Below are 22600 nucleotides of genomic sequence, written 5' to 3' on the forward strand. Positions count from 1 at the left end.
TATAGCTTGTCCTCCAGGGCCCAGTGTCTCACTCTTCATCACCACCCTGTCATAGCTCCCACCCTATAGACCTCACCCCAGTTATACGTCTTCACGTTACTGACTCATTACGGCAGGACGAAATCGGATGTCATTGTTTACAATAGGACAGTACTGCCAATTCCAGCAGGGCAGGCGGCAGACGGCATGGGCGCCAAAAGTAAAAATATCTCTACTTTTGACGTTGACTGTGGCGGCAAAACCAAATCAGATGTTAGCCCCTGTGACTATTCTTAACTAAAACAATACAACAGTGAGTCATTTATATTTAGAAATATCATATAGTATCTAGCTAAGAAATATTGTGGTTCAAAGTGCTGTATTTATTCTGTTTTGAATTTTTTGACACCCACTGTGCACATACGTCAATTTCACATCTATTCCACGTTGATTCAATGTAATTTCATTGAAATGACGCAGGAACAATGTATTCAACCAGTGTGTGCCCACTGGGAAGCTAGCATGTTTTTCAAACTAGCTAGGCCACCAGTTTTCATGCAGCGCTACAAGAGGCTATATCAGTCCAGTAATACAGGACTAGTAAAGGCCCAGTGCACTCCTTTTGTGAATAACTTATTTTATTAGGATTTTTCATGGGGTGCTGCAGCACCCTCAGCACTGCTACTTCCCGGGGCTATGATGCCATCTGATCAGACTTTCTTTGAGTCTGTAATTTGAGCGCAGCATTAGCACTCAGTTACAGATTCGCGCCACCCGGCATAGCTCACCCCACCTCTCACAATCATCCCAACCCAGAGACCCCCACCCTCCAACCATCCCGACCTGGACAATAGCTGCTGTAATTTGCTCAACAGGAATCCAGGAGTCATCTTTACAGTCAGCCTGCAAGCTGATGCATTGAGCCCACCACCAGGAAACCTGAAAAAAGAATAACACCCTTCACACATACCCTTCACACACACACCCACGATGTCAGGTAGGTTTACACTAGGTGAGTGATGTGATGTCTGTGGTGCACCATTCACCCTCAGAGGAATGTTGAGCACACCTGATAATTGTTTGCAGCCATCTGCACACAGTCTTATGAATCAGATGAGCTTTTCTCATGTCAGGCTACATTACAAGTCCATCCATGTGACATGCACTTTATGTTATCGTTTATCAATGTGAGACAGCCTGTTGGAGCTAGTTGATCTAAAGGGCTTTGTGTGTTTCATGGGAGTTTCTGGGAAAGGTCTATTGTCAGTTGTAATTTGCAGGGGTGAGAGATGTCCTGCCAAGTCACATTGAGAGACTGACCCTGGGTCGGCTTGTCTCTCCAGTGGCTGGCTTTAGATATAAGACCCTCTGTGGGTGTTCCTTGAACTTTAACAGGATGGGCATGGCTAGAACAGAGCCTTACAGACCATCTAACAATCCTGTTCAGTCAGAGCCTAAGAGGAAACTCATTCTTACTCCAGCGAAAAAGGGCTCTCTGAAGATGGGCCAAAGCCAGAACTCAATGGGGCCAATCACGGCCAGATCACGAGGCTCATAACTCTTCCCAGAATTTAAAAGTAAAAGTGCAACCCGGCAAACCCACTCCTCCCTTTAACAGAACTGGTATGACTCAAATCACCGTAGCCTCGTCTACACCTTGCGCTAAGATGTGAGTTTCGTGATCTGATCATAATAATCCAATCACTATCTGATCAAGGTTTGTTGCATCTACACACTGTATTAAAATGTGTATCTTGTCTGTCCACTGTGTCCGCATTGTAACAAGATTAAGCTGGTGCCTCCCTATATGCAAATTATTTGACAAGTCCAAACACCTCAAAACACAAAATGGTATCAAGAACAAGATACCACAACAGTAGCTGAAACGAGCGATTGCCCACGTGGCAGCTTCTTTTCATTGTTGCCAGCTATCTGACCGTTCACGAACACATTGCCTTTTACCCCTGCGTGCACATTGTGGCTCAAAATGATCGTGAAGTTGTCAGGCAACCCTATCTATACACCTGCTTTCCAAAGTTTTTTGGAATACGGTGCCACAGTAGCCTACAGTTAAGTTATTCTACATTTACCTCACATTTTGGTCATTTAGCTAATGCTTTTATCCAGAGTGACCTCGTCACTAAAGTTGTCCTTTGGTTTCACAGGAACCATTAAGTAGCACTTTTTACAACCTGTTTATGAAGGACCATAAACTATTATGAGTTTACTGACATCATGTTGAGAATAGAGATACCGCTAGTCTTGCATCACCATATTCCCAAGTCTTCATCAACCAGGAAGCTTCATACAGAGGTTAAGGCCAGGATTAAATCCATCTTGCGTTAGATCCTAGTTATAGCATGCTTGACATTGAAAGTTAATTTCCAATTGAACCGACATTTGCAGCGTTTAGCTTGAAAGCGACCTCTGCGAACGCGGTTACATTGCCTTTAAAAGTTGCACTGTCTACAAGGGCAATCGGATTGACTCCTGGCCTAAGATAACACTGTGTTATCCAAGACTGTGAAAAAGAGGACTCATTTTGAAAGTAGGGTTAGCAGGGTGGTTTGCTTATGAGATGGAACACTGAAGATAAGACAGACAAGCTCCAACAGGATGGGCCACATTGAGACAGTTATCCCTATCTGCATTAGCCCCCATCAATATCTCTGTGTCCCAAGCCGGTGTGGCACCAGGGAGGACCAGGCAAGACTCTGCAGGCACAGCCTTACAACTGGATGAGCTTGGAATGCTAACATTAGCAAACCATAAAAATACCATGAGGTCTGGGTGGCTGTGCCTTTGGAAAATATAAACTCACATTATGGCTCACTGCATTTGGATCAAACAGTCCATTATTTTATAACCACCACACCAAAAGGGAATATCTACGGTACATATGGTACTTTCTCAAACGGTCGAAAACAGAGTTTCTCATGGTTCTAACTACACATATGCCTCCTAGAGAGGCAAAGATAGTTGTTTTAAATTTGTAAGGAATTCTTTCTTGACTTAATTTCCTGCCTCATGCTCCTTCCTGATTCTCTGGGACAGAAATACCTTCTACTGGGATGAGAGGAAGAGACAATAATCCCACAGGCAGCATAAAGAAAGTGATCTTTATTTTATCGGCTTTGTAGGACAGGCTTGTTAGTTCATGGCCTCTTATATTAGGTATATCCAAACACTGCTATACTATTGATGGTACTATGTGTAAATACTGTCGGTGCCTGTGTGTACACTACTAAGATATCCACATGGAGGGAGTGTGCGAGAAAGAGAGAGCTAGATAGAGAGAGAGAGAGCTCACCCTTATCTTTGCATTGTTCTTATGCTCTGGGAATGAATGGGGCAGTATCAATTTACTCCCAAGGGAACGGCATCTGAGGGAAAAAAAACAGCTTTAAGACTTTTCTCTTGTTGGGAGCCAATTGCAGCTTTCCATATCTCAGTGGGGAATGTCCCGGGTAAAATTACAGGGGGTCTCTTCCGGATATGTTTACAACAAGATTAGAGTTGCCTTTGTTCCTGCATGTCTGCACAGGGGCTAGGCTAATTGTTATGTTGTTTAGCTTGTCTGGAACTCATATCCTCAGATAGGTGGAGGACAATTCGGTCCATGTCCAGTTCTTTTCATAATCTCATGTGGTATACTTATAATGAGGGGTTTAACTGTTCTACTCTGTTTCATTTTTCATTATTTTCTATAAAATAAGCTTATATTTTGGTTTCTGATGTTTAAGACAGTTGAACAAAGCTCATGTGAATAAGTTATATTCTTCAAGAATCAATGGCTATAGCTATATATATAATTGATTTAAAAAAGGTCCAAAAATGGAGGTATCAATCCTGAATTGCCTTTAACTGTCTGTGTGGTTTGTGATGCGACTCATGTCCCTGCCAGTTTGCATGTGATTCCAGGTTTTCAAGTTATGCCAGTGAGGAAATTGAGAAACCCTGTATATGGAGTGGAACACAAATACATTACAGTTCACACACAAGCAGTTTATATAATATATTTTCCTATTTGGGCACAGAATTCATCACAAATATGTATAAACAGAAAATATTTCTGATCACCATCATTCTGTTTTACCATTCCATACTTATTCTGTGACATTACAATTAAAGAGATGGCAAACTCAAATTACCAAGGGATTTTAAAAGGAAAAGCTACAAACTGAGGCAAACAAAAATAGTACCATCTCACTCACATTTGAAGAAGTGTACTTTAGAGTTTCACTTTTGAGAGAGAAAAGCCAGACATGAGGACAAAGGAGTATGAAAAGTGTTTTTGGGGCATAGAGGAGAGAGGGAGGGAACTTGGGCAGAGGGGAGTTTCTAGTGGGAGGGACTGTGGGGGCCTGCAGGGTTATATAGTTAGAACGGCTTCCTCTCTGCCCCTGCTCTGTGTGTCTGTGTGCTCCGGTTTCTGCTGGCCCACTCTTAACTCTCTGTGCCTCTCTCAGTCTCTCTTGCTCCAACGAAAATGAGTGTCAAACGAAGCAGCGTCAGGGGACCTGGTAGTGGGTACAGCCAATCCATCACTCGCACCTCTGCTGCTCCTGCCTACCGGGCCGCCAGCACCTATGGTGGGGCTGGGGGTCAGGGGACCCGCATCTCCTCTGTGTCCTACTCAGGTGTGCGCAGCGGGATGGGAGGGATGGGGATGGGAGGCTCCGGAGGCTCCATGTCCAGCAGCATCCAGGTGAACGCCAGCGGGGACACTGCTCACATCATGGGCAATGAGAAGTTTGCCATGCAGAACCTCAACGACCGTCTGGCCTCTTACCTGGAGATGGTGAGGAACCTGGAGCAGGCCAATGGCAAACTGGAGCTGAAGATCAAGGAGGCCATGGAGAAGAGAGGCCCAGACGTCAACGACTACAGCCGCTACAACGGCATCTTGGATGACCTGAGGAAGAAGGTGAGAGGGCTGTGGGAGGAAGGAAGGTACTATTGGCTAATATTAGAAATGCTGGAGAATCTGTACTATAGAGCTTTAGGGAAGTAATGTATCTTTCAAATGCAAGTTCACTGTCCTAGAATGGCTGACCCAATGGACAAGAGCGTAACAGAGTGTTAGAATGTAGTTTGGGAGTGAAAGAGGGAACACAGTGGCCCTACTTCATTTCCTTGTCAGATTATTCCCCTTGGTAGTAAAGACCCAGGTCAGCTGGTTTGTTCATTAGAGCCGTGCTGATCAGTGATGGCAGTGTGCCAGCATCTCCAGGCAGAAGGCCAAAGGCAGACATAAAGCAATAAGAAGGGGAATTCCAAGGGGTTCTGCTAGCTGACTTTCGACATGGCCAGAGTTCTGGGACCAGCTAGCTTTTTTGGGACACAGAGATGGCTAGCAATAAAAGGACTATCGATGATATACTGACAAGTTTCTCCATGAAAGCAAGGATAGTTGTTACAGTTCAAGATAAAGTTCAAGAGGTTGTTTTGATATGGTCTCTCTGCTTTGGTGAGTGTATAAAAGTTAAATGGAAATACAATTCACTAGTATCGATGAGAGAGAAGGGAACTCACACCTTATAGTACTATTTGATGGTGTGGTCCTTACTTTTAGGGTGGAGCATGGTAATGAGTTTTGGAGTCAATGTGTGCCATTAAAAAGTTGTCCATCTAAGTCATTCCAATCCCATTCATCTGATAGTGTTACATTCATATATATCTTGAAAAATTGACATATGGGTTTGTAATGCCTTTATGTGTGTACACTGTGGGGAATTTAAGAACATTCTGTGAGTCATCCAACTGTAAATGAGAGCTGATGATACTTCAAAATAGGCTAATTATCTGGGTGGAAAAACTGTTAGAAATCAAATTATAGGCCTAATGCATTTGCAACAAGTTACTGTTGTACTTTAGAGTACACAGCAAATGCTTAATACTATATTTCATTAAAAAGATATCTGAAAAGCTCTTTCCATTGGATTTTGGAAGATTCCAGTCATCCTGTCATTGGCCATTTGGACCTTGCTGAAGCAACATGCCAAAGTAACAACCCAAAGTGACAGAGTAGCTATGCAAAATATGGAGATTATATGGTAGATGTCAGACACAAATAGCGAAAGACAAAATGCAAATAGGACAGACTATCACCACAGCATTCCTATTACTTTGTCCCTTTGAAAAAAAATCTGAATAAGGACACTGAACTCCGCCTTGAAAAAAATAATAATGGTAAAAGCAACATGGTTTAAATATTTGTTTAGTCTGCTGCTCTTGTTTTGGCTCTCATTATGAAGCCTTGCATAAAGGGTTAGGGGAGGAAGGGAGTTAGGGCTGATGTTTGCCTTGCTATTAATGCTTGCCTTTGTTGGCTTTACCAACTGCCCATGGTATCTAATTGTCCCCCAACTCCATAGATTAGAATCCCAACAGGTTTATTTTTCTTTGTCATGATACCAGGATGTGGTTGCTAGTTCAAATGTTCATCCTTCAAAAAACAAGGCTTATCTTGCCAGGAACAACAGGATATCCAACCCAGTAACCATCCCGCCATCCCCCACACACACGCACCAACCTCCCACCTGATGCAAATCCGCTGCCTTCTTCCTGGCACGTCAACTAGCTCACCAGCAGCTTGGCTGTTTGTTAATGATTCCCCAGATTGTGTAACCTGCACGCATCCATCCCCACCCTTATCTACTGTACCATGGAGAGCAAACACTGTGGCTGTGGGGTAGCTGGCCTTCCCTGATCCTGGCTGCCATGGCCTTTAGGAATTCCCACACTTGCCTTTTCACTTTGATACTCATTGCAGAAAAGTATTGAAACTGTTGTGAAAAAAAATTCAAATAAAAGTGTGTTGACTTTAACTCATTCCTCCCTGTCATTGGTAGGTGTTTGATGCCACAAAAGACAACGCCCGTCTGTGTCTTCAGATCGACAATGCACGCTTGGCTGCTGATGACTTCAGGGTGAAGTAAGTAATGCTTAGTAAGCACAAAACCATCAGCCAGTCGCTGGCACACCTTAATTAACGCCAGCATGATGAACATCCAATGAAAACAAAACAAAGACAGTTGATGTGCCACAGTACTATTAGTGACACTTTAGAGAATATTCCACCGTAGCTCTCCAGGTCACTTCATCGGATGCTATTTTCTGTGTGTCTTGCAGGTTCGAGTCCGAGCTGTCCATCCGGCAGTCTGTTGAAGCTGACATTGTTGGCCTGAGGAAGGTCATTGATGACACCAACATGGGCCGCATGAACCTGGAGAGCGAGATCGAATCTCTAAAGGAGGAGCTCATCTTCCTGAAGAAGAACCACGACAACGTAAGCTCTTGACCCAACCACCAAACCAATATAATACACATGACCCAACCCCACCTCTCTTGCACCCCCAAATGTATATTTACCATATTCCTTGTCAATGGTTTAGCAAGAGTAAGACCAAGCATGCCTACATAGGAGACAAAGTCAACCTTACTGTATAAACAGGCGTGTTGTGTGTGAGATCTTTTGGATTTAGCACAGGAGCGGTAAGTGCGGCGCAACCATAGGATTCACCCAGGGGGCCCTTGAGTACCCAAACAAACGGCCTAAACGTGGACGCTGACTTCAGTCTTGAAAACATATTGCTTAATGAATGTTAACGTTGTTGTCCATTTGGCCAAACAGGAGGTGATGGAGATGCGTAACATGATCTCCCAGTCTGGAGTGCAGGTGGATGTGGATGCTCCTAAGGGACAGGACCTGGCCGCTATCATGGCTGAGGTCCGGGCCAAGTATGAGAAGGAGGCCCTGAAGAACCAGGAGGAGCTCAAAGCATGGCACGAAACACGGGTAACACCTAGCAGCTAAATCATTTGTAAACAGTGCTAACTTTAAAGTGAAACCGTCACATCCACAGCCACAGAAATGCCCTCTTAACCAATGATTTTTAAACTGACATCTATATCCTCTATCCCTTCTAGATCACAGAGGTGCAGTCTGTGGTGTCACAGAACACAGAGGCCCTGCAGGGCGCACACACAGAGATCAATGACCTCCGCAGACAGCTACAGACACTGGAGATTGAGCTGGACTCACAGAAAAGCTTGGTAAGATCCCTCAATAACACTATACCTCACCCAGCCACTGTGTACAAAATACATCACTGCATCAATGCCATTGGTTAAGTTCATGTTAATTTACAAGTCCAACCATCTGTCCTGAATGTCTTCCTCTTTCTAACAGAAAGGTTCTCTGGAGGGAACCCTGCGCGACACAGAGATGCGCTACAACATGGAGATGGAATCCTTGAACAACATCCTCGTGGGTCTGGAGTCTGAGCTGACCAACCTCCGCTCCAACATCCAGCAGCAGACACAGGAGTACGAGCACCTGCTCAACATCAAGATGAAGCTGGAGGCGGAGATCGCCACATACAGAAGACTGCTGGACGGAGGAGACTTCAAGTGAGTAAGACAGAGGGTGTACTTCCAACCAATGAAGTAGACCTGAGAAAGATAATGAGGTTTGTTGTCAGCCAAGAGCCTATTAGGGTAAATGGTCATCTAAAGAGCCATTTTCTATCTTGGAAGCACAAGTAGCCATATTGAAACCAGGTTTCTGTTGGCTGACAGTTGTGAAACTATCTCCCTCTCTCAAGGCTCCAGGATGCTCTGGAGGACCAGCGGACAGTGAAGACCAAGGTGATGACCGTCACACAGACTCTGGTGGATGGGAAAGTTGTCTCCTCCAGCACAGAGACCAAGGAGAGGAAACAGTGAGACCACACCCATCGTTTCCAGTCATCCTTAACGTACAACACCAAATCGACACCTCGTAGGCATACGATAACATCTAGCTGGATATAAGAAGAAAGCGATCTCATCATTGTATTTATTTCATCATTGTTTCTTTTGCTTGGGTCTTGAGTTTTTTTTTTATCTTAAAAATGTAAGAATACATACGTTTAAGTTCAGAATTGAGAAATTTGGGACGAATTTGGTTTAACCAATGTTTTAGACCTTTAAACTAGCAATTGGATGAAGTAAAATATCTGTATATCTATTAACTTTCTTTTTCTACCATTGTCATCTTACTTTTCTTTCTGTCCAATTGAATTTGCCTGATGTGATGTACCTTCATTGTACAATAAAATTTTACCGGAATCTTGAGTATTGTCTTTCAATGGCTGTGCACTTCTTTGAACATTTTACTCCAAACATGCACTATTGCTGCATAATAGAACAAACAGCTTTTCTAGGTTATCACTTTTCATAATGGATTGTGGTTAATGTCAAAACAGCAACTTTACTACAACAAATTGAAACTAATAACAAATGCACATTGAGCAGAGAAGGACAATTATTTACACAGATCATAAAGGTGGATGTCATATTTGCTCTAATCTTCTTCTATAGGTTAACTACTGATAGTGCTTTACAAAAGATCAAAGTAATATTTGATCTATTTTTTTTTAACCTTTATTTAACTAGGCAAGTCAGTTAAGAACAAATTCTCATTTTCAATGACGGCCTAGGAACAGTGGGTTAACTGCCTGTTCAGGGGCAGAACGACAGATTTGTACCTTGTCAGCTCGGGGATATGAACTTGCAACCTTTCGGTTACTAGTCCAACGCTCGAACCACTATGGGTTAGGTACGATAGTGCATTGCCTCGCCATCGTCCATGGTGGATTCTACGGCTGGCTCGGGTCCACCATGCTCCAGCTTCCATCGGTCCTCAAGGGGTCTCCTGAACCACTCATCTGCTGTTAGCATTGGAAGCTCTATGGTGAGAAACATCTCGGTTCCTGGGGCAAAAACCATGTGTTATTCTGGAGCACGAGTACAGGACATTACTAGGCGGCTTCCTACCATTCTACGACAACTGCCATGAGCTGACACTGTCATAATCCATGCGGGCTGAAACAACATTAAGAGAACTAGCTCAGAACTGCTGAAACTGGATTTTAAAGAATTGATTCTAGCTCTGAAAGACACCAGAAAGCGGCTGATTATTTCAGAACCTGTGCCAACGCTGGGCCGCTGCAACGAAAGATTCAGAAGGCTACTGGCATTACACACTGCATGGATTGGTGATAATCCTAGTTGAATTCATGGTGTGCTTTGGTCAAATTAAATCACCATGTGTTCTCAACCTCACTCCAATATTGAAATGTAGTTGATGGTATAGTTTTCAAACTCGATTGTACGAACATTTTTAAATAACTGTCTTTTGAGTGGGTGAATAAAGGTTTAAATCTCATTGATCAACGTCTCAACCAAATATTACCAATATTTCCACTTTGAAATGACAGTGTGCGCAGTGGGTTGTCAGCAGTAATCATGCTCCTGTGAACCGGAGCTAAACTGTTAGCACAGACTGTTTGCCATAGTAGGAAGCCAACTGTGAGCAGTCCACCCTTCACTATCAGCTCAAATATATACTGAACAAAAATGTAAGCGCAACATGCAACAATTTCAAATGATCCCTCGGGTGAAGAAGCCGGATGTGGAGATCCTGAGCTGGCGTAGTTACACGTGGTCTGTGGTTGTGAGGCCGGTTGGACGTACTGCCAAATTCTCTAAAACTACATAGGTGGCTTTTGGTAAAGAAATTGACATTTAATTATCTGGCAACAGCTCTGGTGGACATTTCAGCAGTCGGCATTCCAATGGCACGCATCCTCAACTTGAGACATCTGTGGCTATGTGTTGTGTGACAAAACTGCACATTTTAGAGTGGCCTTTTATTGCCCCCAGCACAAGGTGCACCTGTGTAATGAGCATGCTGTTTAATCATCTTCTTGATATGCCACACTTGTCATGTGGATGGATTTCTTGGCAAAGGAGAAATGCTAACGAACAGGGACATAAACAAATGTGTTTTTTGTGCATATGAATAATTTCTGGGAACTTTTATTTCAGCTCATGAAACATGGGACCAACACGTTTGCATTTATATTTTTGTTTAGTAACGCTACAGAAATCTACAGAAATCTGCTATAAAGTAGCATCCACATCTATTGGATGTAGTGATCATAATATAGGCCCCATATCTAGGAAAACCAAAGTTCCTAAGGCTGAGCCTAACATAGTGTATAGGAGATCATACAAGAGGTTTTGTACTGATTTCTATGTGGTGTGTAATGAGGATGCTGCACTTCACACATTTATGAAATTGCTTATACCAGTTACTAATAATGTACCTATTAAGCCTATCAGTCTTGAGACCCCAGCAAAAAATATATATTTCTTTAAAAAAATCGGCTTTTCGTATAGAGTGAATTCGGAAAGTATTCAGGCCCCTTGACTTTTTCCACATTTTGTTACGTTACAGCCTTATTATAAAATTGATACAATTATTATTTTCCCTCATCAATCTATGCACAATACCCCATAATGACAAAGTGAAAACAGGTTTTAGACATTTTTGACCATTTGCTATGAGATTCAATATTGAGCTTAGATGTATCCTGTTTCTGTTGATCAACCTTGAGATGTTTCTACAATTTGATTGGAGTCCACATGTGGTAAATTCAATTGATTGGCCATGATGGCCATGATGACAGTGCATGTCAGAGCAAAAACCAAGCCATGAGGTCGAAGGAATTGTCTATACACAGAGACAGAATTGTGTCGAGGCACAGATCTGGGTAAGGGTACCAAAAAAATGTCTGCAGCATTGAAGCTCCCCAAGAACACAGTGGCCTCCATCATTCTTAAAATGGATGAAGTTTGCAACCACCAAGACTCTTCCTAGAGCTGGCCTACTAGGCCAAACTAAGCAATCAGGGGAGAAGGGCCTTGGTCAAGGAGGTGACCAAGAACCAGATGGTCACTCTGATAAAAGCTCCAGAGTTCCTCTGTGGAGATGGGAGAACCTTCCAGAATGACAACCATCTCTGCAGCACTCCACAAATCATTTGTGGTAGAGTGGCCAGACTCTTCAGTAAAAAGGCACCTGACAGCCCGCTTGGAGTTAGCCAAAAGGCACCTAAAGGACTCTCAGACCATGAGAAACAATATTCTCTATGGACAACTCCGTCGAACCTCATGGCTTGGTTTTTGCTCTGACCTTACTGTGAAATGCTTACTTACAAGCCCTTGAACAAATTATGCATATTTTTTTATAGTAGGAAAATATTTTCAGAAAAAATGTGCTAAAACGAAAGTTAAAAAAGTAAACACAATAAACATTAACAATGCTATATACAGGGGGTATCGAGTCAATGTGCGGGGGTAGAGGTTTGTCGAGGTAATTTAAATAATATGTACATGTAGGTAGGGGCAAAGTGACAAATCATAGATAATAAACAGCGAGTAGCAGCAGCGTAAAAAAAGGGGGTCAATGCCCCCGGGTAGCCATTAATTTGATTAACTGTATAGCAGTCTTATGTCTTGGGGGTAGAAGCTATGAATAAGGAGCCTTTTGGACCTAAAATTGGCACTCCAGTACCGCTTGCCGTGCAGTAGCAGAAAGAACAGTGTACGAATTGGTTGTCTGGAGTCTGACCATTTGTAGGGCCTTCCTCTGACACCGCCTGGTATGGAGTTCCTGGATGGCAGGAAGCTTGGTCCCAGTGGTGTAATAGACAGTATATAGGGGTTTGGTCCATCTACCCCTACCTCTCCAGTATCCCTGCACATTGTAAGTATGGTATTAGCACTGACCCGGGAACTGACCCTCATGTCTTTTTGTTCTACTTTACTTTGTTTTATTATTTTTTTAACTACTGAGATTGACTACTGCATTGTTGAGAAAGCGCTTGCAAGAAAGGCATTTCATTGTGTACTTTGTGAACGTGACAATAAAACTTGAAATTTGAGAACTGTCAGGTCCTGTTCAACATCAAGATAGGGCCGGAGAGTGAGGTCACACTGTACAGGAGGCTGCTTGATGGAGGGTAAAACATGGAGAGATGACAGATGGAGCTACATGACCAGCTGGGTATTAATCTTTTGTTCGCTTGCTTTTTTATGAGGCATAGGAAGCATCATATTTGCTAATTAGATACGGTATTTTCATGAAAACTATTGTGTATGTACTGTACAAGGGCTCAGGTCTGGGCCCGGTTCCGCGATAGCGACTGAATTTAGGCTTGCAAGTGTTTTAACAATGCATCTTTCCTACGACGGCTGAATATACGTTTCTCAAAACATCATGCCGAGAGAAAGTTCGCTATGTGCGTCGCTGAGGCATGTGTCGATCAGTAGCAATGCGTGGGTAAAAATCACTGGGGAAACCAGGGAAAAAAGCTATTTTACAACCCGTGTTGTGATAATTGTGTTGTTTGCTCTGTAACCTGTTAGTTCATATACCTTGCAACTGTGATATACTGTATAGGCCTAAGGCCGAGACAATAAAAAGCCAGTGGGAGATTTCAACCACACCTTTTTATTACATCACAAAACAACATTATCTAGTTTAGTCCACAAAGCATATTGCATGTAACAAACAGTTACATGACCTACAGCATGGTCAATCATATGAATTTTTCAGATGACTCAACTATTGATTTAGAACACTGGAGAGTTACTGTACCACCAGTCACAAAGAAAACAGGATCTCATAACTTTTTGGGAAAAAATTATTATTTTTGATTTCGTATTCTATCACATATGTTTGGCTTTCAGTAAATAAAAATATTGGTCAAGTGTTTTTTTTTGTTGCATTTGTTAGGTGCATAATCCTAACAGGGTGGAACCTAACAAGGTGAACATTTGGAGCCCGAATTAGCCATAGTGCTGTGAGTGAACAAGATTGAGTTAGTATAATGGTGAACATTTTTAACAGGATTTTAACTTCACTAACATTTTGAAATTTGGTTAATTTTCTTCACTAAAAAAATAAAACAAATTTAATTTGAGTGGGACATACAGACTGACAACATGAAACATGGAAAAATAGATAAGTGTTTATACTGAAAAATAATATAAACTCAACATGTAAAGTGTTGGTCCCATGTTTCATGATCTGAAATAAAAGATCCCAGAATTTTTTTCCATATGCACAAAAATATGATTTCTCTAAAATGTGTTTACATCCCTGTTAGTGAACATTTCTCATTTGCCAAGATAATCCAGCCACCTGACAGGTGTGGCATATCAAGAAGCTGATTAAACAGCATGATCATTACACAGGAGCACCTTGTGGGGACAATAAAAGGCTACTCTAAAATGTGCAGTTTTGTCACACAATACAGTGCCACAGATGTCATGTTTCAAGTTTTGAGGAAGTGTGCAATTGGCATGCTGACTGCAGGAATGCCCACCAGAGCTGTTGCCAGAGAATTGAATGTTAATTTCTCTACCATAAGCCGCATCCAAAGTCATTTCGAGAATTTGGCAGTAAGTCCAACCGGCCTCACAACCGCAGACCACGCGTAACCATACCAGCCCAGGACATCCACATCCGGCCTCTTCAACTGTGTGATCATCTGAGACCAGCCAACAGCTGATGAAACTGAGGAGTATTTCGGTCTGTAATAAAGCGCTTTTGTGGGGAAAAACTCATTCTGATTGGCTAGGCCTGGCTCCCCAGTGGGTGGGCCTAGCTCCCAAGTGGGTGGGCCTATTCCCTCCTCGGCCCACCCATAGCGATGCACCTGCCCAGTCATGTGAAATTAGGGCCTAATATATTTATTTGAATTGACCGATTTCCTTTTATGTGACCGACCACCTTGATTCGGTCTTATGTAGCAACATTTGAAATTGTGTTTTTTACATTGGATAAAAGCAGAGACACAGAGTTACAAACGGGTACAGTATACTGTATTTGAGGAACAATGGGAAATGAATTCTGCTTTGAAAGTTGACAAACTTGTAACCTCGCTTTTGAGAAAATTGCCTAGTTTCCTGAAACGGATCACATATGAACTGCAACGCAGTAAAATTGTTGAAATTGTTGCATTTATATTTTTGTTCAGTATTAAGTATGTACCTTTGCACCATTGTTTTCCCACCAAAGAAATGATGACACTTCCTGAATGTGGTGACACCTTTGAAAGGGGTTGTTTTCTTAAATGGAGAACTACAACAAACTAACAGGGTGGAAAGTGATAACAGGGACACACAGAATCTTAAATAAAATAATAAATACAATAATCATGAAAAAAAAACTTTAATGTAATAATTTAACTATAAAATAATAACAAATTTGAAATATTATTTTAAGGCGTATATTTCTCATGGAATAACACCCAGGGACATGGCATAAATGCCCACATCCACTGAAAAAAATGCAAAATTTCCTTGCAAGATCCATATTTTGTATTTTTAAGGTAAAAGGACAGCCTTTTGGAATACACATTTTACACTAAATAAGAAGATATATTTCCTGGGGACAGAAAAAGGCACCACATTGTAGGAATGACCCCGCTGCCTCCACTATTCCTGCGCCATTTCAACTTTGTTAATCATCATCAAAACACTTATGCTTGGTCTAATACAGTGACAACTAAAATATTCCAAAATCAATTTCGTCCGATCAATGTAAGCTAAATATAATGTGGCTTTCCATTGTTCCGATTTATATGAGTGTGTGTAAGTAGAAAAAAACATGTTGACTCACCCTACTTGTAGAGAAACGCCAATGACATCCTCCTTTTTTTTCATGTTGCCCAAATGGTCTATGACTCTGTCACACAGTACACACTATTAGTTTTTGTTGTCCTGGACTACCTGGCTATAATGCTTGCTCGCTAGTCTAACTTACTTTCATGTGCAGCTAGTTAACATTAGTGTCACGCCCTGACCTTGGAAAGTCTTTTGATGTCTCTATTTGGTTTGGTCAGGGTGTGATTTGGGGTGGGCGTTCTATGTTTTGTTTTTCTATGATTATATTTCAATGTTTTGGCCGGGTATGGTTCTCAATCAGGGACAGCTGTCTATCGTCGTCTCTGATTGGGAACCATACTTAGGTAGCCCTTTACCCTCCTTTTTGTGGGAAGTTGTCTTTGTTTGTTGGCACTATAGCCTTTAGCTTCACGGACGTTTTTTGTGTGGTTTATTGTTTTTTTGTCGCCGTCATTCTTAAATAAAGTCAAATGTACACTTACCACACTGCACCTTGGTCCTCATCATTCGACAGCCGTGACAATTAGCCTATTGGCCCTTTCCGAAATTAGCCATTGATGGAGATAGGGATTTGGACTTGTAGTTTTACTTCAATTCTCCGTACTAGCTAATGATTATAACGGTAAATCTGATTCAACCATGAATTCATACATTGTGTGCCCGGCCTGAGAGGATGGAAGTTCAATATGTAGCTATATGTAGTATTTTTTTCTTGGTACATTTTGGGGGGCCTGGCTTCCCTTGGCATCCATCAGTGGCGGTCAGTGCCATTTTGAGATGAGGGAGGACAATTATTTTTTTAATGAGTATGGCCTTATTTCTATTACAGCATATTGGATGACTGTCATTCATATTCCATTCACCCAGTTCAGTGTAACGTTGATAGGTTCAGACTACTACATTATACTCAAATTTTCCCTATACCCATTATGAGGTTGCTATGTAGAACCTAGCCTATGAATGAAAGTTGGCAACGTAGGTGCACAGGTGGAGAGAAAGATTTGAGGTGATAGACAGTGACACGTGGACAGACAGTTACACGTGGACAGACAGTTACACATTCAATACCGCCTTGCACACACTTGCCTGCATCTAGCTGATCTAAGGTGTAATGATTAGTTACAAACAAAAGTTTTCTATTGGACAAATTCAGGTATGTTTATCCCCATTTTGTTCCATATAAGAAACGTTTTTCAACAGAATCGGTGGAATGAATACATCCTCTGATCACATGCAAACAGTTCACTTCCGTAGGCACATACAAACAGCTCATTATATTTATTCTCCTCCTCCTCTCACCTTTTCCCTTTGCTTGTGGACTTCCCTGTAGAACACATCAGCTGTCTGTGACCAGGCACAAAAAATTAAACTTTCCAAGCCAAACCATCATATCATAACCGCTACATCGTCGTCGCCATATTAGCTGAAGTAATGTCATAGTAAACATAGCGAATAGAACTAACGTAGCTAATAGTGCAGCATTACAGTCAGTAAGCAGTTACTCACGATCCACTTAGCTGTTCAACGAGTGGTCTGAGGCAGGCGTTAGATTCCAAACATTTTCAAGTGCAATGTTAATAACGATGGTCTTGGGAAACGGCTCTGAGATTAAATGATGCGCCTACAAAAGGTTATTTTGGAAAACTGAGCCCTGATATGGAAAGTGATATGACTGTTTTAGTTACAGTATCCAATGGATCTTTGCTTTCATCTGTGCTTTAAAAATTACGTTGTTGTTGAGAGAAAAACTGCAAAATATTTCTGAACAAAGACTGTGGTTGTCACCCAGACACTGATGGATGGAAAAGATAACTACCCAGTCAAGAAACATCTTCTCTCTCATCATTATCATCCTCATCATGACACACCATAACACTCGTAGAAGAACAGTTCATTGTTCAAAAATTATAAGAGACAATTACAATAAACAATGCACTGGCTGTCTGTGTGTGTGTGTGTGTGTGTGTGTGTGTGTGTGTGTGTGTGTGTGTGTGTGTGTGTGTGTGTGTGTGTGTGTCATATTTAATTTAGTGTAACATGTATAGTACATTATGAAAAGTCTGTTTGTTTCCTCTAAATGCATACAGAAGTTGATGTGAGGTGAAAAGCGATATTACTCAAGCAACAAACTTAAAATCTCACAAAATTTTATAGAGCTGCATAAATAATTGTCCCCATGTCACTTAGTACACGTCATCCAGCTCTGTTCCCAGTCTAGACAACAAAAACAAAAATTCTCATGAAATCTCTGTTTATTCTTCATTTTGACCCAAAGTTCTCGATATAACCCCCGACTGCTGGACTGGGCCTCAATTCCCATGCTATTTCACATTATTACTCACAGTGCACTCTTGCTTTGGTTTATTTTCCTTCACATTAGCTAGTCTGCATATTGTTTGTTTTATGTACCATTGACCTCCTTTGGTCTCTATGGTGATCCCCTTGTATTGGTTAGTTAGAATATTGTTCAATTAAGAAGAAAAAAAAACGAGACCAAAATATCAAGCAAAGGTTGAGAGGTTATTACACCTAAAATATTGTTGCCCAAATCATGATTATCTTATCTCTTCCTGCATTCCATTTATGTAAAACATGTGTAAAAGTCAGTCTGCTGATGGTGGTTCCTCCTCTCTACCTGACCATGCACTGGCTAGTGTTGTATAGCTGTCCTCCACACACATATAGATATATTTTGTTAGAGCCAGAGATTTCCAGCCGCCTTGCATTAGAGGGATGAAAGCAAAGCACCGGGTGCATCAGGGAGACAGAGCATTCTAAACTGATTCCAGATGGGGCGTGCAGAATATCTATACTGCATACCTGCCATTCCTCTGCGTCGCTGGGCTCCACTGAACTCTCTGGCCAGGAGATTAGCCATGCAGTTTATCACAAGTGAGCCCTTTAGGTCCAAATAGATCATCCACACTATTATTCGGTCTCTCATCCCATCCAATTCAAAGGAATACACAGGAATGTTTCATGGAGTTTTTCCCTTGGAGGAAGTAGGCCAAATATATTCATACATCAAATTGTGTTTTTACAGAATTATATTATAGAGTAGGAGGGAGAACATCTTTGGCTTCACTCTGGGTGGAACAAACAGCAAACTTAGCGAAAAGGGAAAGACAGGCAAAGACTAAACAGCGCAAAGTAATTGGCCAGTTCTCAGCCTATTTTATAACTTCATTCTGAGTACATAAACAACCCTGCAGCACCAGATGATGAACAGTCACTTCAGAATAACAGACTTCAAGCATGAGTCACATACATTTTTGGTCAAAGGTTGCTAATAACCACTCTTCTCTACCAGACACATCTGTAGGGTGTGGCCTCTGCTCAGAGTCAAAATGGGCAGCGTTTCCTCCCAGACTGCTCAGAGAGAGGGGAAGGACGGGGAGTGAAACGGGTGGATTAAGTAAGAACAGAACTGGGAAAGAGGCCACTGCCCAGCTAGCTGCCGGTCTCTTCCTCCATTTCATTTTTCCATTTCTGATGCATGGAGAGCTGGAAATGTCAGGCGAACCGTACAAAGACGTGTTTTGGCTGCTTTGTTAGTGCATGAGTCACTCAGTCTGGTCACAGTGGTCTGTCCCAGTGGAAAGTCCAACCAGGGAAGTCAACGACCAGTCACAGACAGCCACACAGTATAGTACAACTAACATGATTACCCCTTTTGGCTAAAAATACAAAGAAACCAAACTTCTACTTCTTGCTGTAAGATTTCAATGTGCATGAGCTCTGCCAGTAAATCTGTGAGGAGTTACCATGAAAACAGATATGGTAGTAAAATTAATTTGGAAATAAACTCAGAAATGATTCACAAACTATCACGAAATGAAACTAAAGAAATGTGAACTTGTTATTCTATGCCAGTACCAATGTAAGCACGGAATCTAAATCCCAACCTTGGCATTTGTTGAATGAGTAACTACTAGTTTCCAGAATTGAAGGTAAATGATTAAAACATGTAGTAATGGGGTCTGGCTACAGTAGCTCAGGGTCCTTTAGTTCCTTGTGTGCAACAAATACTATACTTTTCCATGTGAATACCGTGTAGAGAAAGGAATTTTATAGCAGGAAGGGAGAGTCGATATTTACAGTGAACAAAGGTCCACCTTCACACCTGCTGAGTTCATCAACAGATCTTTCCACCAACATGAAAGGCCCATGGACACGACAGGTTCACTGTGTCAACCTGTTCTGGACAAGACATTGGAAAACAAATTCCAGCTTTCCGTTATGAGTGGAAAACATAGTCTTGGGTAGTCCTGTCCACCCCATTTACATTCCTTTGTATCTGGGCACTGAGACAGAGGTACAAGTCAGGCCAGAGGAATGTAGGGAGTGGAGACCAAGTCATGGGGTTAAATGTCAACAGTACTTTGATTAGGTCAGACATTCCCTCAGAGTCCTGTCCACAGCCCTGTCTGAGTGCTAATGGTCTAGGAATCCATCTTAGAGACAACTCACCCCCCAATTTGGTATATGGGTATATTTGTTGTGAAGGTCCTTGGTCTTCAGGACATTGTGTCAATACTTTGTCTTGACATCACTCTAGTAACATGTTGGATGTTAAGTGAGCTCTTCTTTCATGGAGCTCCATTACAAAAAGGCATTTGTTACATAGACCAATGTTTTCCAGTCAGTACCCCCAACAGCACACAGTTTTGTTGTAACCCCAGACAAAGTCGCTCATGGAGGTCTTGGTGATTAGTTGACATGTTGAATCAGGTCTGGGGTTACAACAGAAATGGAGGACTGGTGTTCAGAAGATAGGGTTTGTGTTTATTGACTGACTTTACTGACGAAATTAGCGTACATCCATCAGGTTGGCATGCGGTTTGATTTACTCAGAGGCAATGGGGTCATTTAAGGCATAACAATCCTGTTTTTGCCCAGTTGCTGTGGCAACCATCACAGAAAACTTGCTCTGTAACAAATATTAAGTCAAAGTTGTTATACACATGGGATACATTATTTGTTTACAGAGCAAGTTTTTTTGGGAATGTTGCCAGAGAAACAGGGCAAACGCACTCATGGCTTCTGAGTAAACCATCTTTATGCTATAAAATAGATAAATAGCATTCTACATAAGCATTAGCTGTGAGAAATGGCCGCCATCTCTGGCCTGGAAACCTGTCATCAAGGTGTGCGACTGTCACCACACAGCTTTAACGGAGACCACAGTGAGGACAGGATCATCAAGGGACTGTCACCATCATCACACCCCTCTACTGGCCAGGCCCCAGGCATGGCTGGTCACAGCACTTTACACAGCAGTCATACAGAACTGCTGCTTTAATCCGAGCTACTTCCCACTCCTCAGGAATGGTGAGCCACATGGGATTCCCCGTTACCCATCCATAACAAAACGTATTGCTGTTGGAATGCCTTGGCTTGTATCCTGGTTATCATTTCAGATCACTTCCCGTATTTGCAGATAACAGCCATTGGACCATTTCAGAATACCACAGGAAAAAAAGTGTTTAATTACATAATTACCAGCAGGCTATGTATAAATATAATTTCATGCTTGCTTAATCACTTTTCTTATCTGAGTATTAAAATCAGAAATTCCCGGCATGACAGCTCTGACTATGAAACAAGACAGGACCAGCCCAGGCCAAGTTGCAATCGTGCAGCTTGGCTAAGTCTACTGTGTTCCCCCCCTTTGGACAAGTTGGCTTTTGGCCTCCCATTCCAGTCAGATATGACCAAAAAAGGGTACTTTCTGCTACTGCTGGGAATCGGGCAATATCTCTCGCCTACACAGCAGTGGAAAAATGACTCAGTAGTTGTGGGGCAGAGTGGAGGAATGTTGCAAACTGCTACTTGACATTAGCACTAAAACGCTTAAAATATTATACCAAGGGTCTCACAGAAGCCAGGAATGATTTACCAGACTGTAAGAAACATTTTATCTGACAGTGATATCTGTTGAATTATCATATTGTTTTACACTGTATTATCTGCTTGATCATTATGCATTTTGATGGGCCAGATTACTGTAGCGTTACGGAGGTGTCTCTCCTTTCAGCTTTGCAACTCACTGCCTTCAGGATTGTCTGAAGGCGCAACAGGAAAACATCATAGCTCTGTCCTTGTTGTTGAATACTCTTTGGTCTGGCATCTGTCTGGAGATAATACTGTATGTCTGAGCCAGGAGACGTGGGTGTGTGTGCGTGTGTGTGTTTCTCACAGGTAAGGCTGACTCACAGATGAAAGATATTGTTGCGTAGAAACCCGAAGTGGGTGGTCAGCAGAGATAGATGGGATGGGCTGAGGGTTGGTATGTGGAATCGGAGACAAGTGGAAGTAATAAGAATAAAAAGTACATTTGAATGACACCAAGTGGCAGTGTTTTCACAACTAACGCCAGCTTGCCTGAGATTGATGCCGTACAGGTGTTTGTACACATGATTATACACACACACTGTCATTCAAATAAACACATACAAGAACACACACATACATGTAATAGTGCCAGACATGCACACAAATATATCGTTTTATTTCACCTTTATTTAACCAGGTAAGCTAGTTGAGAACAAGTTCTCATTTACAACTGCGACCTGGCCAAGAGAGCAAAGCAGTGCAACACAAACACTGAGTTGCATGGAATAAACAAGCGTACAGTCAATTACACAATAAAAAAAAAAAAGTCTATATAGAGTGTGTGCAAATGGCATGAGGAGGTATGGCAATAAATAGGCCACAGTAGCAAAGTACCGTAATTGCTGGACTATTAAGCGCACCTGAATATAAACCGCACCCACTGAATTGTTAAAAACAATATATGTATTTTATACATAAATAAGCCGCACATGTCTATAAGCCGCAGGTGCCTACCGGTACATTGAAACAAATTAACTTTACACAGCCTTTAAACGAAACACGGCTTGTAACAAAAGTAAATAGGCTTTAACGAAATACGGCTTATAACAAAAATTAAAACAGTAGCCTACCAAGAAAGTCATTGGTCACCATCTTCCTCCTCCTGTGCACTGAAACCACTGATGTCATCTCCTTCGGTGTTGGAGTTGAATAGCCTCAGAATTGCTTCATCCGATGTTGGATCATTTTCATTGTCGCTCTC

General features: G+C 41.9%; 1 protein-coding gene and 1 long non-coding RNA gene across 2 annotated transcripts; one reads left to right on the forward strand and one right to left on the reverse strand.

Annotated features, from left to right (window-relative positions):
* Positions 1 to 816: 816 nt before the first annotated feature.
* LOC127912550 (uncharacterized) lies at positions 817 to 4240 on the reverse strand. The gene is made up of 3 exons (XR_008083252.1): positions 4194 to 4240; positions 3290 to 3362; positions 817 to 918 (listed from the first exon to the last, which is right to left on the reverse strand). It is a non-coding gene; the product is annotated as an uncharacterized LOC127912550 (long non-coding RNA).
* A 125-nt stretch (positions 4241 to 4365) lies between these two features.
* LOC118360178 (keratin, type I cytoskeletal 18-like) lies at positions 4366 to 9099 on the forward strand. Its single transcript, XM_035739407.2, has 7 exons — positions 4366 to 4906; positions 6834 to 6916; positions 7114 to 7270; positions 7616 to 7780; positions 7912 to 8037; positions 8174 to 8394; positions 8589 to 9099. Exons 1-7 carry the CDS (start codon positions 4469 to 4471, stop codon positions 8707 to 8709), a joined length of 1311 nt encoding a protein of 436 aa, XP_035595300.1. The 5' UTR covers positions 4366 to 4468; the 3' UTR covers positions 8710 to 9099.
* The last annotated feature ends 13501 nt before the right edge of the window (positions 9100 to 22600 follow it).

The sequence above is a fragment of the Oncorhynchus keta genome, chromosome 27 (assembly GCF_023373465.1).
Source record: "Oncorhynchus keta strain PuntledgeMale-10-30-2019 chromosome 27, Oket_V2, whole genome shotgun sequence".
Lineage (NCBI taxonomy): Eukaryota > Metazoa > Chordata > Actinopteri > Salmoniformes > Salmonidae > Oncorhynchus > Oncorhynchus keta.